The sequence below is a fragment of the Pan troglodytes genome, chromosome 19 (genome assembly GCF_028858775.2).
Source record: "Pan troglodytes isolate AG18354 chromosome 19, NHGRI_mPanTro3-v2.0_pri, whole genome shotgun sequence".
NCBI lineage: Eukaryota > Metazoa > Chordata > Mammalia > Primates > Hominidae > Pan > Pan troglodytes.
This window is the reverse complement of record NC_072417.2, coordinates 37,242,122-37,261,544: the sequence shown is the minus strand read 5'-3', so window position 1 is coordinate 37,261,544 and position 19,423 is coordinate 37,242,122. Positions and strand designations below refer to the sequence as shown.

The 19,423-nt window shown below is 41.4% G+C and overlaps 1 protein-coding gene across 1 annotated transcript; it reads right to left on the bottom strand.

The window, feature by feature from the left end:
• Window positions 1–2,758: 2,758 nt before the first annotated feature.
• Window positions 2,759–19,168, bottom strand: TMIGD1 (transmembrane and immunoglobulin domain containing 1). Its single transcript, XM_009432468.5, has 6 exons — window positions 18,948–19,168; window positions 16,136–16,414; window positions 11,724–12,002; window positions 5,731–5,834; window positions 4,073–4,113; window positions 2,759–3,570 (listed from the first exon to the last, which is right to left on the bottom strand). The coding sequence occupies exons 1-6, from the start codon at window positions 19,027–19,029 to the stop codon at window positions 3,567–3,569; spliced, it is 789 nt and encodes a 262-aa protein (XP_009430743.1). The 5' UTR covers window positions 19,030–19,168; the 3' UTR covers window positions 2,759–3,566.
• Between the last annotated feature and the right edge of the window lie 255 nt (window positions 19,169–19,423).

Here is a 19,423-nt window from a genome sequence, read left to right as displayed (position 1 = left end):
GATTATAATTATCAGCCTTCTTTTGGACACAGATGTGCTCTCTGTTTGCCACAGTCCCCACCATTCCCTATTATTGTACATCTAGCCTGCTTCACTCATTGATCTGCTTGATCAATGAGTGAAGAATTTGAATTCTTCACTGTAAGAATTTGAATCTGTAAGAATTTGAATCTATGATCCCTGGCCAATAGGGTCAGGAAAGTAGTCATGATGGTGGTGATGACAGGGGTAAAGCTGGTGGGGAAAGAGGTTTGTGAGGTTTTTTTCAATGATTCAAAAAGCCTATTGGCAACGATTATATCTTTAACCTCTAAAAGACTGCACAGGTTAACTAAAGCTCCAGATTTCTTTGCTTTTAGGTGGAATTCTGTCAACTAGGTAACTGTATTGTCATAAAAGAAGATCAAAATGGCAAACAGATATAATTGATTAATGTTTTAAAAATTGGAAAAACAGATAATTCTTATTTTTTATTATTATTATTATTTATTTATTTATTTTGAGATGGAGATTCACTTTTGTCACCCAGGTTGGAATGCAATGGCATGTTCTCGGCTCACTGCCACCTCCGCCTCTCAGGTTAAAGCGATTCTCCTGCCTCGGCCTCCTGAGTAGCTGGGATTACAGGCGCCAACCACTACGCCCGGCTAATTTTTTTGTATTTTTAGTAGAGATGGAGTTTCACCATGTTGGCCAGGCTGGTCTCAAACTCCTGACCTCAGGTGATCCACCCACCTCAGCCTCCCAAAATGCTAGGATTACAGGTGTGAGCCACCGTGCTCGGCCTTATTATTATTTTTGAGACAGGGTCTCACTGTGTTGCTGAGGCTGGAGTGCAGTGGTGCAATATTGGCTCACTGCAGCCTCTGCCTCCTGGATTTAAGCAATTCTCCTGCCTCACCCTCCCTAGTAGCTGGGATTATAGGTGTGCCATACCACACCTGGCTAATTTTTGTATTTTTAGTAGAGACTGGGTTTCACCATTTTGGCCAGGCTGGTCTTGAACTCCTGGCCTCAAGTGATCCGCCCACCTCGGCCTCCCAAAGTGCTGGGATTACAGATGTGAGCCACCGTGCCCGGACAGATAATTATTATTATTATTTAATAAATAAAGTTTGCTTCATAGATTAGTTCTTGGGAAAATGGGGCCCAAGAAAGAGAATGTGATAATAACAAGAGGTATCCTTACTGGTGGAGAGGTTGAGAAGGGAGCCACCGGCATTGTCACTTCTCTGCTGCTACTTTTAGTCCTGTGGGTCGAAGCCAGAAGAATGAATGTTGAAATTTCAGGTACCTGATAGTAAGTAGAAAAGACATATGGAAAAAGGCAGTGGAGTCCTCTTTTGAGTACTAGAATTTCATGTCCTCCTCAGGCAGGCTCACTCATGATTTTAGTGTTAATAATGTACATAGTTTTTAATACAGGTTCTGTTTTTCCCACACTGCAAGGCAAAATGCAATGCAATGACCATTTACAATATTGCTGTGCTCTGTTAAAACTAGTTAATGTTCCTTGCCTGTGCTAATGTACAAGGCCACTGTATTTTATAAGGGTGAGGAAACTCTTTACTTATGACCTGTAATTCTCAAGGATTGTTATATGTCCTAGAATAAAGCTGATTCATAATTCTACTAGGTGGGGCAAAGGGATTACATTTTCAGTCTTTCTTGCCAACTCTTTCCAGCATTTAACTAAATTATGTAGGATCTTTTGAGAACTATAGGATTTTGAAGCTAACGTGTACTTTAAGGATAAGGATCTCCTAATCTAACCTCCTCATTTCCCAAAGGTCCAAGAGAGTTTTTCCTGCCCAAGTTAACAGAGCCAACACTAGAACTCTGGTCTCCTGATTCCAAGTCCAATTTGATATGTATGTTTTCTGTTTCCTTTTCCATTTTAAACTATCCCAACCATCATTGCCCAAGATTTGTTTTTTGCTTTACGGTCTCACAGCTTCTACTTAATGTCTAAACGTTCAGATTTTTTCATAATCCTATTTTATCCTTACAGCATTCTCCTAGGGTTTCCAGATTCTACTTTGAGAACTCTCGAGTGAGGAACGTGATCTGGAGGCTTCCCCACAAAACCCTGCTGGATCCTCCAAGAAGACAGAGAAATGTGTAACCCACAGTCTGTAGCAGTCTCTCTCTCATCCATTCCATACTGAGGTTTCCAAGGAAGCAAAGAGAGACTAACAGGAGGATTATGTCTGTTCTTTTTAGAAACAAGTCTGTTGAGATTTCATACATTCTGCTAATTTCTTCTTTTTGCTTCTATGTCAAGAAGGCTTTTTACCACCTGTCTGACAGCAGATCTCTCTTGCACTGTGGCACATTTAGCTACTGCAAAATTAGATGAAAACAGTTTTGTTTTGTTTTTCTAAGACAGAGGAGGAGCACAGAAGAGACATCAAAGATGATTCTGGCCAAGGCTGCCTCCCCTACAAGCTCCCAGTTGTGTGGGAAAGAGAAGCATAAACTCTTATGGGGGAAAAATGAAGAAAGAATGGAGATGGGGAAAGTCAATGATAAATTATGAGAGCTGTGGTTTAAATGGGAGAGGTACGAGAAAAGTACAGGCTGACTCATAATTAGTACAGATAGTGCGACACAAATTACGATTTTCATTGCTCTTTGAACATTCATTGCCACATAGAGCTCACAAATTTTGTGACCATGTCAACTACAATGAAATGAGAAAAATAGGAACATATGCTGAGTTTTTCATAATACTAAATTTATTCAATTTAAAGGAGCATCTTATATTTCAAGATTATAGTCTTCTTTCTTTCTTTAGTCCTAAAACATTTCTTTTATGAAACGACAGTGAAGGTAGATAATAATTGATTTTTTGTTTGTTTGTTTTTGAGACAGAGTCTTGCTCTGGCGCCCAGGCTGGAGTGCAGTGGTGCCATCTCAGCTCACTGCAACCTCTGCCTACCAGGTTCAAGCAATTCTGCTGCCTCAGCCTCCCAAGTAGCTGGGATTACAGGTGCATGCCACTACACCTGGCTTTTTGTATTTTTAGTAGAGATGGTTTTCATTATGTTGGCCAGGCTGATCTTGAATTCCTGGCCTGAAGTAATCTGCCTGCCTCAGCCTCCCAAAGTGCTGGGATTATAGGAGCCACCACACCTGGCATAACTGGTATTTTTTATATGCTTCCTGGGCAACTTAAAAAATCGATTACTCTGTTGTTTCCTCCTTTTTTTTTTTTTTTTTTTTTTGGCTTTGCACCAATTTGTGAGACCCAAGTATCTCCTACCTAGAAAAAAAACACACTAAACAGTAAATGATTACCAACCTATTTGGAACAAATCTCAATTAATTAACATATACTTCAAGGAGAAGACTTAACGAAATCTTACTTTTCATTCTTAATAGCGCTTTCCATAAAAATGTTCCACAAGTGTATCAAATTAGTCCTAACAACTACTGTTAAGTGATTAATGAAACAGGAGTGACAGGAGTGAATTTAATAATAGCAATAAATACAGATGGGACTACATAAATTGTGGAGGTCCTGATGCAAAACTCTCTCTGTATTCGATGGCATCTCAGCTTTCTCATCTGAAATGAATGAAGAAATTAATGATAATGATGCTCATAGCAATAAGAAAAAAATTCAAAACAAAACCCATACTCTCTGACAACATGCCTTTGTTCTTATTACCTACTACCCACTTCACATATGCTAGAAGCGCTAAACAAAGCTGCAAAGAGAAGGCAGTATGGGGATGAATGTGGTTCCTGGCCTTGTTGTAAAGCAGTATGGAGCAGTGACTTCCCCCAGAGCATTTGCATTGTGTGGCAAGAAAATGCAGTTGCACAAACATTGGGCAAACTGACTTAAAGAGGGAGCAGGCTTAGGACTAAAGGTGTTCTCTATTCTAGGCAACTTTTCAACCTGTCTTCCTCTAAAGTGGAGGCAGATTTTCCTCCACCTTCTATTCTCCTTTGAACCCCTTCCTCTTCCAGCACCTCCCATCTCTGGAGTTTGTCTAGAGTGATGCATATCACTGCTATTCATCTGCTTATTTAAAAAGCACTAGTCCCGGCCTAGAGTACTTACAGAGCTGTTTCACTGTGAGGGTCTTTATCCTTCATGCAGAGCTAAAAGCAAACATGGCAGTAAATTAGCCTGCTTTTTAAGGCCCCTGGAGAAATATTTTGAATGCATTAAGATGGCTCGAGGACAGGTGTGTGGAAATACAGCCACCTCTGCACTGGCTCAGGCGTCATTTTTGGGACCACACTAGTAGTTTTTATTAAACGCAAAGAAGATGTAACTCTTAGTTAAGATGCTTCCAGTGTCTTAGATACTTGAGTATTTACTTTTTTATAGAAAAAAAAATGCGGCCGAGTGCAGTGGCTCACACCTGTAATCCCAGAACTTTGGGAGGCCAAGGCAGATGGATCATTTGAGGTCAGGAGTTCAAGACCAGCCTGGCCAACATGGTGAAACCCCGTGTCTACTAAAAATACAAAAAAAACAGCCAGGCATGGTGCCACATGCCTGTAGTCCCAGTTACTCTGGAGGCTGAGGCAGGAGAATGGTGTGAACCTGGGAGGTGGAGCTTGCAGTGAGCTGAGATCGCGCCACTGCACTCCAGCCAGGGTGACAGAGCAAGACTCCATCTCAAAAAAAAAAAAAAATGCTTTGTGGCTGGGCGTGGTGGCTCATGCCTGTAATCCTAGTGCTTTGGGGGTCTGAGGCAGGCAGATCACTTGAGCTCAGGAGTTCGAGACCAGCCTGGGCAACATGGCAAAACCCTGTCTACAAAAAATACAAAAATTAGCCGGGCACGGTGGTGCATGCCTGTGGTCCCAGCTGCTAGGGAGGCTGAGGTGGGAGGATCACTTGAGCCCAGGAGGTTGAGGCTACAGTGAGCTGTGATCAAGGCACTGCACTCCAGCCTGAGAGAGAGAGTAAAACTCTATCTCAAAAAAATAAAAAAAGAAAGAAAGACAGAAAGAAAGAAAGAAAGAAAGAAAGAAAGAAAGAAAGAAAGACAGAAAGAAAGAAAGAAAGAAAAGAAACAACAACAACTAAAATATGCTTGGGATTGGAATAGGGGGTGGAGTGAATTTCTTCTTGAGAGACATGGCTGCCCTGTTGCTATGTGTTCCAAGGAGAATGCCCCTTGCTGAATGATGAACTCAGCCTAGGGCTTTCTGCCTTTTTTGCTCTCCTTTGGCACTGAATTAGCTGGCAGAGTCAAATGCATGGCATTAACCTAAGCATGCACATATTCTGAATCATACCAACCAACGAGGATAACCACTTTATAATTCAAACACCAGTCCACTACAGCCAGGGCATGTGGCTATAGTCCAGAGGTGAGCAGCCAGTGCCATCTTTTCCATGCAGATCTCTGAATCTAGAGCGGATGTTCCTCCCTATATTTATTTATTATACCACAGGTATCATAGCAACAATAAAGGGCAATTTAAAAGGAGGAAAATCAGCCCCCAATTGCCTACCCCTGGCAACACAGCTATTTTCAATTCAGGCTTTGCCCATGTGCACTTCTCTTCTTTGTAAATCTGTACTCATAATGTACATATAATTTTTATTCCCTTGAGCAACCGTATTTTAGATCTCATGGTATAAAGACCAGATTTGACTTTGCCAAGAAGGGTTCCTAACTGAAGTCACTTATATTTCTAGCTTTCTGCCTCTATTCAGATGATGGCTTTTTACTTAAATAGCTCAGAATACTTAGATACCTTCATTATTTTCTTTCTTCTAGCAATCAGTCCAAAGCACAATGTCAGAAAGATCACAACACATGCAGCAATAATGGGCTCTATTGGTACACCCACAGTTTTATCTGTAGGAAATGCAAACACAGGGAATAAGAATGAACATTTATATACTTCCAATACGTCCCAGCAATGGTGCCTTGAACTTTATGTGTGTCATCCCCTTAATTAAACCTTCTCAACAATCTCAAAAGGTAGGTATGATTGTCCTCATTTCACAGGTGAGGAACCAGGAGGTTTGAGGGGTTAGAGTGTTTGTCCAAAGTCATAGAACTAGGCCGGGTGCAGTGGCTCATGCCTGGAATCCCAGCACTTTGGAAGGCCGAGGCGGGCAGATCACTTGAGGTCAGGAGTTCAAGACCAGCCTGGCCCACATGGTGAAACCCCATCTGTACAAAAAATATATATATATATAGCTGGGCATGGTGGCAAGTGCCTGTAGTCCCAGCTACTTGGGAGACTGAGGCAGGAGAATTGCTTGGTCCCGGGAGACAGAGGTTGCAGTGAGCCAGGGTCGCGCTACTGCACTCCAGTCTGGGTGACAGAGCAAGACTCTCTCTGTCTCCAAAAAAAAAAAAAAAAAGTCACAGAACTGGTAAATGGTAGAGGCAGGTTTTGAATCAATTCCTTTGTGGAATAATAATTTATTGTAATATGAGTAACTCCCCTAAAACAAGTAGACCATTTTGTGCTTCCTTCACCCACAGTTTTTGCCACACACAGAGCAGAAGTAGATTGAAGTCAACGATTTTGCCTGGATTTTGAAAAGCCCAAAATATATTGGGAAGTATCCTGGGGTGGGTGAGGGAAGAGAGGGAGGAAGGCTTTGAGAGCAAGAAGAGAAAGGGTGGAGAGCTTTCTGGACTAAGAAGGAGAGAGAGGTCTGTGGGCCTCGAAAGCAGTGGGGAGCCTTGTACCTGTACTGCAATGGTGCCCCAAGCAGGTGACAAGACATTATAGAAGGTAGGTGGCTGCATAGTGTCTCTAGGGAAGTAGGACTCTACGCATGAGCCTTCCCAACCTTGGCAAAGTTTTCTGCATCTCTCTAAATGCCATGCAAAGAGAGAGAGCTTACTTCTAACTTGGACTAGGAAGAGATCAGCAGCAACCATGACAGCTTGGAAGTGAAAGCCTACCCCTTTATTTTCTAAACACCAGGTCAACTGAGAGCTTTTTTTTTTTTTTTTTTTTTTTTTTTGAGACGGAGTTTTGCTCCTGTTGCCCAGGCTGGAGTACGGTGGTGCAATCTCGGCTCACTGCAATCTCTGCCTCCCAGGTTCAAGTAATTCTCCTGCCTCAGCCTCCCGAGTAGCTGCAATTACAGGCACGTGCTACCATACCAAGATAATTTTTGTATTTTTAGTAGAGACGGGGTTTCACTGTGTTAGCCAGGATGGTCTCAATCTCCTGACCTTGTGATCCGCCTTCCTTGGCCTCCCTAAGTGCTTGGATTACAGGTATGAGCCACCGCACTGGGCCAAGAGCTACTTTATTTATCAGTCACTATAGGCATAGTGCCTGTGTTTGCAAGCTTTCTAAGAGCCTTTGAAAATATTTGAGACCCAGAAAAAAATGATTGGCCCCAAGATATGAAAAGAAAGTAGCAAAATTAATCAAAATTAATCAATGTTTAAGCATCTGTAAAATGCAACCTGGCATCAACTCTAACCGAACTGTTAAATAATAATGTTTAAACCTCAAGAACCAAATGAGTAACTTACTTATAACAAAATTCAAAATCTATACAAGTTATAAAAATTCTTTCAAAAATTTTATAGCAGAAAGCACATACAATGTGCTTTGCTTTAATATCTTTGATATGATATGGAATGAAACTCTCAAAAGTAAAAGTGAAAGCCAGGCAGGGTGGCATATCCGTAGTCCCAGACACTTGGGAGGCTGAGGCAGGAGGATTGCTTAAGCCCAGGAGTTCAGGGCTATAGCACCCTATGATTGCACCTATCAATAGCCACTGCTCTCTACCCTAGGCAACATAGTGAGACCCTTTTTTTTTTTTAGACAGAATCTCGCTCTGCCGCCCAGGCTGGAGTGCACTGGCTTGATCTCGGCTCACTGCAACCTCTGTCTCCTGGGTTCAAGCGATTCTCCTGTCTCAGCCTCCCAAGTAGCTGGTACTACAGGTGTACACCACCATGCCCAGATAATTTTTGTATTTTAGGTAGAGACAGTGTTTCACCATGTTGGCCAGTCTGGCCTCGAACTCCTGACATTAAGTGATCTGCCTGCCTTGGCCTCCTAAAGTGCTGGGATTATAGGTGTGAGCCACCATGCCTGGCCAACCCTTTTTTTTTTTTTTTAGAGATGGAGCCTGGGTATGTTGCCCAGGCTGGTCTTGAACTCCTGACCACAAGCAATTCTCCTACCTGGGCCTCCCAAAGTGTTGCAATTACAGGCATCAGCCACTGCACCTGGCAGGACCCCGTTTCTTAAAAAAGTAATAAAGTAAAAGTGCTTCAGGTCAACAAAGGTTTTAAAGTGACCTTGTCCAAGCCCCTGGATTCTGATGCCATCCAACGAGGGAAAGGAGCTTCAGTCATGGCTTAAGTAACATTTTAGGCATTTAAAGGAAATTGAGCATGTGCTATTTATCGCACAATTGAGTTTATGGATTGAGGTGCAGTCAACAAATATTTACTGAGTGACTAATGTGTGTTATGCACTGTGTTCAGCACTGCAAAAAATAGGACAGGTGTAGAAGGCTCCTCTGCCTTCATGGAGCTCATCTTCTAGTGAGGGAGACGGACATTAAACAAACAGACACTACAGATTAAGTATTAGAAAGGAAACAGGGTCATGAGTTAGCAAGTGAAGGGCAAAAACCAGGGAAGAGGGGAAGAAGTGAGTTTAGGTAAATTTAATTTCAAAGCCCAATCCCTATATACCTTAAGATTATGAAATAGGGTTTATCTCCCCTGTCCCCATAACTGTATAACACACTAACCAATTATTATTATAATTATTTTTGGAGACAGGGTCTCACTCTGTCACTCAGACTGGAGTGCAGTGGCATAATCATGGCTCACTGCAGCCTCGAACTCTAGGGCTTAAGAGATCCTCCTACTTCAGCCTCCTGAGTAGTCAAGACTACCAGTGCGTGCCACCACACCCAGTTAATTTTTCGATTTGTTGTAGAGACAGGGTTCCAATATGTTGCCCAGGCTGTTTTGGAACTCCTGGGCTCAAGCAACCCTCCCGCTCGGTCTCCCGAAGTCCTGGGATTACAAGCATGAACCATCCCACCCAGCCTGTAACTACCTTTTTATCATTTCCTGCTCTGGATAATTTTGGGAAATAAATGGATTAAATTTTTGCCCTCTCTTAGCTGTTTCTAAAAATTATTCTCATGAAGGTATGGTTCATATCACCCCTATGGAGAAACTTTGCCCAGGGAGCCTTTTTCTAGTAAGCCCTGGTTCTGTACTAGCCAGCTCTGGGACACACCAAAGCCCCGTCAACCTTACTGGGGAGCCCTTCTATTTGCAAGATGTCAAAACAAAGGGGAAGTAAAGGTGGGACAATAAGAAAAAGAAATCAGAATTCAGTCACAGGTTGGAATATTTTTACCAAGCCAGATAAAATGAAGCCACATGTGACAGCTCTTACTCTATTTTTTATTTTTATCTATCTATTTTTTGAGACAGAGTTTCACTCTTGTTGCCCAGGCTGGAGTGCAGTGGTGCGATCTCGGCTCACTGCAACCTCTGCCTTCTGGTTTCAAGCAATTCTCCTGCCTCAGCCTCCCAGGTAGCTGGGATTACAGGTGGCTACCATCATGCCTGGCTAATTTTTTTTGTATTTTTAGTAGAGATGGGTTTCACCATGTTGGTCAGGCTGGTCTCAAACCACTGACCTCCTTATCCACCCGCCTCGGCCTCCCAAAATGCTGGGATTACAGGCGTGAGCCGCTGCACCTGGCCGACAGCTCTTATTCTATACACAAACTGAAGTAAACTACCTTACCCATTGGCTTGCTTTGGATTCCAAATTTCTGTTGAAAGTGACTTTGGTCGTGGCATGGTGGCTCATGCCTGTAACCCCAGCACTTTGGGAAGCTGAGGTGGCAGATTGCTTGAGCCCAGGAATTCAAGACCAGCCTGATCCACATGGCAAGACCTCATCTCTACAAAAACAATTTTTTTGATTAGCTGGTTCTGATGGCACGCACCTGTCCCAGCTATTCAGGAGGCTGAAGTAGAAAGATCGCTTGAGCCTGGGGGGATGAGGCTGCAGTGAACTACGATTACGCTACTGCACTCCAGCCTGGGTGGCAGAGCGAGACCCTGTCTCCAAAAAAATAAAAGAAAAAGAAAGAAAAAAGAGACTTTGGCAAGGGTAATTACATAACTGCCCCTCTCCCCTTGTCCTGTTTTATGGTCTCATTTGTAACCAGACCTGATATTTCCCTCCTATATTCATCATGATTAAATAATCCCAACACATGGGCTAAATCTTGTGCTCAAGAAAAGATCTGTGATGTCATTTGTAGCTTTGCATGGCCTCATTTAGGTACTTCCTCACTGAGCCGTGAAGCCAGGAGAGGGCTCATGAAAATCTTGGCATTTAGCCCAAGCCCCAGCAGCAGAGCATTTATGCCACCAGCCGTGGGAAGTAGCTAAGCAAGAAGAAATAAGAAAAACAAGTGGGTTTGGAAGAGCCCCACCCAAAACAAGTTTCTGCCCACCTGAAAGCCAGTTTGCTAAGCTAGCATCCTGATTGCCACATAAGCTGTACTTTTTTTTAATGTGACACAGAACAATTATAATTTCTTCTTAACCAGGAGGGATATAATTCCCTGGCCTCCAAGTGTGGTGTTCATAGTCAGGATGGCAGGGCATGAGGCCCACCCTTCCATGCTTTTGTGGTCTTGTGGGAGGTAAATAGCCACAAAGCTTTCTCACTGCTTCTATCTCATGGGTACTCAGGATATTTGTGGGTTTGGTTTTTAAAACAAGTAGCCCCTGAGCAATTGTTAGTGCTCCGCAGGACGAATTACTGATCATTCCAGGAATCACAGTGATGGGCATTCAACCGCCAGTAACTCTTCTTCCCCACTAGCCACTCTTTTCATATCCCATAACTCTTCCCCTCAAGGGGAAGGAAATAAGATGTCCTATGGTTACAGCACCACAACACTTCTGGCAGGGGTTCAGCTGGCTTCCTGGTGACTGACAAGACTGGCAATAAGTGAGTACAGGGAGGCAAATGACAAAGTGAGTAATGTTCTAACAAGATATGGGAGTCTTAGCTTGTTGGGCTGCTCCTGGAGTGCTAGCATGAGAGCAGACCATGTGTGAATGAGCATTTTTGGCATCTGCTACCCCAGGTATTTTGCCTTTCTCTTTTTGTATGAGCAAGAAATATGAGGAGGGAAAACCCCACAGAGCATCATTTGTTCTGTCATTGTAGAGGTGATAACCCTGGGTAGATGAAGCATGAATCCAAGAGAAAGGGCTTTTTTCCCCCTTATTTTTTCCTACTCTCTCTGCTGATTACCCTACACGTTAGAATTTGAGTTAGGAGTGATTGTAGGGATCCATTTTCTTATCTAGTCCTAATTTCTCTTCTCTCTGTGTTTTTTACTTCTCTTCTGTTAGTTATGAAGCTGTGAACTCAAAGTCCAGTTGCTACACACCTTGTTGCCCAGGAGAATTCATGGAAATACTCTTCCCTAAAAGCCAAGCAGGATTGTTTCCTATATTTGGTTCTAAGAAAGGATTCTTGCTCAAAAAACAGTGTCCTGTATGGAATGGGCATGATTTCCCTGAAAGGATGGACTAGGATTCTTAGTGGAAAAATCCTTGGATGGGGATGATTCTCCAAAGAAAATCCTGGCCCTAATCATAACTGTTATTATCATTTGTTGTCACCAAAAATATTCACTGAGCATCTGGTGTGAGTTTTGCACTGTGCTGGCTATTACTTAAAAAGAGCGTTACCTTTAACAATCAGGTGAAAGTCCAAGCTCTCCATTTTCAGAGATGACTTTGCAATACAACTGTAGGTTCCGTTGTCAGACTTCTCGACTTTGGTGATTGACAGCTGAAAAGACTCACTTGTCTGTTGGATTTGGTGACGGCTTTTCTCTAAATCGAGGAGACTACTGTTTTTGTACCACATCATTTGAGCCTGGGGGTTGGCTTTCACATTGCAAACCAGCTTCACATTACTGCCTTCCTCAACTGTTTGGAAGTCGTTTCCACTTAGGAGAGGAGGAACTGCAAGACTCAAGCATTTAGATTTAATTAGCAGATAAGCAATAGTTCACTGTCAGAGTTCAAAGTCTTCCTTCCATCTATCTCATGTGGTCATTTATTCACTTGACAAAAATTTATTAAATACGTACAGTGTGACAAGCACTGGGGTAACAAGGGCAAATAACACTTCCAGTTCCAAATTTCATAGAACTTTTAATGTGATGAAGAAGACAAACCGTGAAACAATATATGATTATGAGCATGATATATATAGTAATGATCTACGACAAGCAGACAATTTGTAACACTACCCAAGAGTATAAGCCTTGAGTCTTTCTTCTCTGAGAATTAATAAACCAACCTGTGCTAGTGTTGCACAAAACAGTACAAAATTAAGAAGGCATACATTGCAATTAGATCTAATTCCATCTACACCGTTTACTGTGACTTTGAGACAGTTAACTAACTGTTAAGGCCTCTGTTTCTCATGTAAAAAAAAATGGGATAATCATACATCTCCTGAGATGCTGTAAAGATTAAATAAAATAATCCCTGTAAAGAATTTGCCACAGTGCTAGCCGCTATTATTATTACGGTGGTGGTGGTTTTGAGGGTTACTCTCACCGTCTGTTTTTGCATTTTATCGAACCATTGCCTTGGTAACATATTCACCAATGCATCTTTGCGTTTTCTCAGTGGTGCTCTAGAAATAATGTCCTCCTCCCAGAAGGTGTTCTAAGCATGAGATCTCTGGCATCTGTGGAAGGCAAGTGAGTCCCTCTCATCCCTGTGTGTGAGCAATTCCTTTTTTCCTCTACAATAAGGGCAGTTGTAGACCCATAGACAGTCAAACACGTCTATCACTGTGCATATTCTGGCAGAAGTGCAGAATAGTAATGAAATGGTTGGAGAGTGGGAACTAGGAAAAAGATAGAGACGGAGAAGGAGGAAAAAGGAGCTTGTATAATCTGCACACTGAATAATTAGACCCTGAGTAGGCTGTGTTATTAATAACTCTCAGAAGAATGACATTTTATTGCTCTTTGGAATGAGCTCGAATTCTGTATCATATCCAACAAGGATGTTATATGGTATTCAGATAAGAAGGAAGCTGCTGGAATAGAGAATATAATTGCCAAATGGAACAATTCCATTTGTGGACAGATTCTGTTAGTGATTTCTTTCTATTTAACTATTTGAAATTAATTCAAGCACATCAGTATATGTGAATATCCCCTCTGTAAAAATTAGTACATTTTAGATAAAGCTAAGATCCAAGCTGGTCACTTCCTGATCCCCAGAGATACCCACTGTTATGAGTTTGGTGTAAATCCTTCCCTATCTTTCTTTTTTCTTAAATAGTTTTCTATACATATAGTGTACCCATAGGAAATATATCATATTATTTTAGGGACATGGGAAGGATTTACATAAAATACTTCCTTTCTCTCAGTAACTTGCATGTTTTTGAGATATGTTTATATTGAACCACAGAGATCTAGCTTATTGCTTTTAGAATGCTATAGTATAATGTATGCCTTTAATCATTTGTGTTTTGATGGGCTTTAGGTTGTTTTCATTTTAAAATGTTAAACAATGCTACAATAAACATCCTTGTACATATCTCTTTATGCTCATGTGCATGTATTTCTCCAAGGTTAACATCTAGAAGGAGAAATGCTGTGTCATAAGATATGCACACTTTAAATTTTGATAAGTATTTTGAAAGAGATGTTCTCAATTTAAACTATCAGCAACGATGTATGAGCGGACCTGTTTCTCCACATTCTCCCCCAAACAGTGTATTGTCAAGCTTCCATTTAGTTCTTGATTCTGCTATTTATAACAATAATGGTCCTGCCTTTGAAGGGTACATAATATCCTTGTCACGTTTTATGAGCTCATTTTGATTTATTGGTTAATGACTTTGTGTCAGTACTGTCATTATGGATTACTAAGCAATTAACTATACACACACACACACACACACACACACTTAGCAACAATGATATTTAGGAGATTGTTATAAACAGAATTTAAACAGTGGATTGAGGCTAGAAAACTGAAAACAATTTCTTTAAGTCATCAAATCACATTGTTGGCATTTCTGCCATGTCTCCCTTAAGAGGGTTCCATCAGCCTGGGCAACATAGCAAAACCCCGTCTCTACAAAAAATACAAAAATCAGCTCGGCCTGGTGGTGCACGCCTGTAGTCCCAGCTACTTGGAAGGCTGAGGCAGGCAGATCACTTGAGCCTGGGAGGCAGAGGTTACAGTGAGCTGAGATTGTGCCACTGCACTCCAGTGTAGGTGACAGAGTGAGACCCTGTCTCAAAAAAAAAAAAAGTTTCATGGAATAAGCACTTAAGCACTAGGTTAGAAGCTTGGGAATTAGTGTTTTATTCTCAGCTGCACCTATGATTTGAGCCCCTAGTCCAGGCCTTAGTTTCCTTAGCTGTCTTTTTATTTTATTTTATTTTTGAGACAGGGTCTCACTCTGTTGCCCAGGTTGAAATGCAGTGGCGCAATCACAGCTCGCTGAAGCCTCAAACTTCTGGGCTCAGAAGATCCTGTAGCCTCAGCCTCCCGAGCAGCTGGGGCTACAGATGTGTGCTGCCATGCCCAGCTAATTAAAAACACACCTTATTATTTTTTTTTTTTTGGTAGAAATAGGGTCTCACTATGTTATGTTTGTAGAGATAGGGTCTTTCTACCAAATCATACTGCATCATTATACCTCACCCATTGCCATACCATCCACACCATTCTCATGCAGAACCAGCTTTTCACCCAACAACCCATGTGATCATCTACATTGTATCACTTGACAGTCCCCTAGGCCTATACAGTTCCACCAATGGGTTACCAATACCTGGAACCCAGTCATTGAAAAGCTTCACCTTTTTTGATTTTAAGGTGATGTTTAAAGATTCCCTAATGAAAATCTTTTTTTTTTTTTTTTTTTGAGATGGGTCTCACACTGTTGCCCAGGCTGGAGTGCAGTGGTGGCATCTCAGCTCATTGCAACCTCTGCTTCTTGAGTTCAAGCAATTCTCCTGCCTCAGCCTCCTGAGTAGCTGAGATTACAGGTGCCTGCCACCGCACCTGGCCAATTTTTGTATTTTTAGTAGAGGCCAGGTTTCACCATGTTGGTCAGGCTGGTCTCGAACTCCTGATCTTAAGTGATCCATTTGCCTCTGCCTCCCAAAGTGTTGGGATTACACACATGAGCCACTGTGCCAGGCCATGAGAATCTGTCCAAGCAGAACACAAAAGCTAAGCACTACAAAGGAAAAGACTTGAAGCTTTAAATATATAAACATTTAAAATTTCAATATGGCAAAAAAGAACAATAAAAATTTTCAAAAACAAATAGGAGAAATACTTACAATTCAAAATGACAAAGGACTAATTTCCTTAATCTACAAAGCCCTTGTACAGATTAATGAGAAAAAAGCATAAAACCCAACGGAAAAAAATGAGTTAAGGACACAAGCAGGCTTTTCATGGAAACAAACAAAAAAAAGACCATTATGTTTACACAAAGGTGAACACCCTCATTCTTAATTTAAAAAATGAAAACAGGCAGGGTGCAGTGGCTCACACCTGTAATCCCAGCAGTTTGAGAGGCTGAGGTAGGCGGTTCACTCGAGGTTAGGAGCTTGAGACCAGCCTGGCCAACATGGTGAACCCCCCGCCTCTACTAAAAATACAAAAATTAAAAATTAGCTGGGTGTGGTAGTGGGCGCCTGTAGTCCCAGCTACCCAGGAGGCTGAGGCAGGAGAATCGCTTGAACCCGGGAGGTGGAGGTTGCAGTGAGCCGAGATTGCGCCACTGAACTGCACTCCAGCCTGGGCAACAGAGCGAGACTCTGTCTCAAAAAAAAAAAAAGAAAAGAAAAAGAAAAAAGAAAATAAAAGAGAAAAGAAAAAAAAGAAAAGAAAAGGAAAAGAAAATTTCAAAGGAGGCTGGCAAATTCTCAGAGTTTGGCGATAGTCAGTGCTCATGAGGGTGAGGGGAAATCGGTACTCTCATACTTTGTGGTAGAGCATAAATTGGGCAATTTGGCAATACCAAGACCTAGATTTCAACTACCACTTCGTGTGTTGCAGACATTACAGACCCACTAGCTGTTTCTTTTCCCCTCACTCACAAGTAACATTCAGCACCACCGAAATGGACACGGACTGATCCCTCCCCAGCCTGCAGGTAAAGCTGATTCCGTTGTCATTTTCACTGATGGAAGAGACACAGACAGAGCTGGAATTGATTTTGTTTCCAGATTTCAAATCCACTCTCCCCTCCTCTCGGTACCAGAGCAGTTCTTCCTCTCTGGTGTGGTTTTGAACAGCACATATCAGAGATGCTTGGGAGCCAGGTGTAGTATCCAGGATATAGTTCTCAGTTTTACCATTCACAGTTAAAACAGAACCTGGGAGTACAGGGAGAAACTATTTAGATATACAGAGTAAACAACCTTAATGCTCATGAACAGGGGATTGGTTAAATAAGTTATGTTACATCAGTAGAACAAAATAAACTCTCAACGATTAAAAATAGTCATATTGATCTATATGATTTTATAATGAAAAATATTCATAATGTATTGTTAACTGAAAAAGAAAAAGATTAAAATGTGGTCATCAAATTTTGGTGCACATTGGAATCACCAGGGGATCTTTTAAAAAGTACTGATGTAGCTGGGTGCTGTGCCTATACTCCCAGGGCTTTGGGAGGTAGAGGCGGGAGGATCGCTTGAGCTCAGGAGTTCAAGATCAGCCTGGGTAACATAGTGAGACTCCGTCTCTACAAAAAATTAAAAAATTAAAAAAAAAACATTAGCCGGGCATGGTGGTGTGCACCCATACTTTTAGCTACTTGGGAGGATAAGGTGGGAGACTCGCTTGAGCCCAGGAGGTGGAGGTTGCAGTGAGCCAAGATCGCACCACTGAACTCCAGTCTGGGTGATAGAGCAAGACCTTGCCTCCAAAAAAAAGTACTGATGCCTGATTCTCATCCCAGACATCTGATTAGTTGACATGAGTGCAATCTGGGCATTGTGTTGTTTAAAGCACCCCACCCCCCGCCCCCCGGTGATTCTAATATGCAGTGAAGTTTGAGAAGCATCAGGTTAGAAATCAATACATACAGAATGATCATACACATATGTGTGTATGTGTGTATACATGGAAGTATTTTTTCATGGAAAAAAGACAGGAAAAAACCCATATATATTGAATACACACACACGCATGCATATATGTATATACATATACACATACCATATTTAATTTGTTTACTTGAAGGGATTGAAAGTGGGAAAACAAGGGAATGAAATGGAAAAATATTTAAGGTATAAACTTTAGGCAAAAAGGCAGAATATAAATTAAAGCTCTAATAATTACTACAAATGTATTAAAATTGCACATGCAGATGAGTAAGAACTGATTTGAAAACATTTTCTGCTTAAATGAAAGGATTATAGACAAATTGGGTCTTGCATCTGTAATGTTTTAATATTGTTTTGGCAGTGAAGAAAAATAAAAAGATGTTTAAGTAGTTGAGGTTTGTGTGGTAGACCAGTCTTCGTGGGTTGGGTGATCAGGATACATACCAGGTTTTTTTTGTTTTGTTTTGTTTTTCAGCTCTGACTTTTAGAAACCTATTCATTGCATAGTAATACACCTGAATTTCGGTTTTTATTTTTCTGATTCAGAAGCAAGTAACAAAAGCTAAAAAAGAACTTTATCTGTCATAAACCTGTACCCCAGATAACATTTGTTAATATGTTCTGTAAACACATTAACCTTCCTTTTAAAACACTTAAGCTGGCCGGGCACGGTGGCTCATGCCTGTAATCCCACACTTCGGGAGGCCGAGGCGGACGGATCACCTGAGGTCAAAAGTTTGAGACCAGCCTGGCCAACATAGTGAAACCCTGTCTCTACTAAAAATACAAAAAAATTAGCCAGGCATGGTGGCGGGCTCCTGTAATCCCAGCTACTCGGGAGGCTGAGGCAGGAGAATCACTTGAACCTGGGAGATGAAGGTTGCAGTGAGCCAAGATCATGCCACTGCACTCCAGCCTGGGCAACAAAGTGAGACTCCTTCTCAAAAAAGCAAAAAACTTAAGCTACTTGTAAAGATAATGGTATTGTTGTCTAGTATTTTATAAAAATATGGAATATTGAGTGGTTGTCATCTCTGGATGAAAGTATTTGGGGGGATTTGTACTTTTCTTTTTTTTAATAGATTGCTTCATTTATTTTACAATGACTATGCATTACTTTTAAAATCAGAAAAGAGTGGTAGGAGAGCAAATGCTGGAAAGATTTTCATGTGAAATGGTATGTTCAGATAAACAGATGATTATTTGGGGTAACATTAGTAATAAAATGCATTAAAATATAGGAGGATTCTGGTGGTGGCTCTGGAGAGAATAGAATACTTCACCTTGTCTTGTAATAATAAAACCCTAAAAACAATATTTTTCCATTTGATTTTTTTTTTTTTTTTGAGACGGAGTCTTGCCCTGTCGCCCAGGCTGGAGTACAGTGGCGTAATCTCGGCTCACTCACTGCAAGCTCCACCTCCTGGGTTCACGCCATTCTCCTGCCTCAGCCTCCCGAGTAGCTGGAACTACAGGCGCCTGCCAGCACACCAGGCTAATTTTTTGTATTTTTAGTAGAGATGGGGTTTCACCGTGTTAGCCAGGATGGTCTCGATCTCCTAACCTCGTGATCCACCTGGCTCGGCCTCCCAAAGTGTTGGGATTACAGGCGTGAGCCACCCGCCTGGCCTCCATTTGATTTTTTATTGTTAGTTGACTCCTGTACTGTGAGCCATGCTAACTGTGTAGTCATTCCAATTTGGAATTTAAGGATATATCCAATGCCCATTGATCATTTTTCTTAATCGGAAATTTTTCTTTATCTAAAAAGAGGCCAAAAAGAACTTTAACTTACTTGTCATCTCACGTGGCAGAAATAAAATTACTAAGAGAAGAAATCTTCCCATTTGCATTATGACACTGCTCTTCCATGCCATCTTTAATGAGTTAAACTCAGATCTACTAAGGGAAAAATAGTGCAGTTGGTTTTGTACTTTGGTCTGCAATGAGTTTGTGAACCTTCCTTCTGTCTATTATGCATTTAAAGTGAAGTCCCAGATGAATCATCCCAGCTATAACGGTACTACTTCTAGCTTTTAATTAAACAGCCCTGTCTGACTAAGTTCAAAGTACATTTAGTAGTAAGAAATTTTTTTTAAAAGCAACATAAAGAAAACCACAAGGAAATAGGCTATGACAGATAGAGCAGCGTCAGGGTGCCCTGGGGAAGATGAAACCAGTCTTCCCTAGAGAAACTGATAGAATTTCATTTTAGCAGAATGAAACTTGTCTCATTCTCAGACAGTCCCTACTGAACAAAGTAATTCTTGT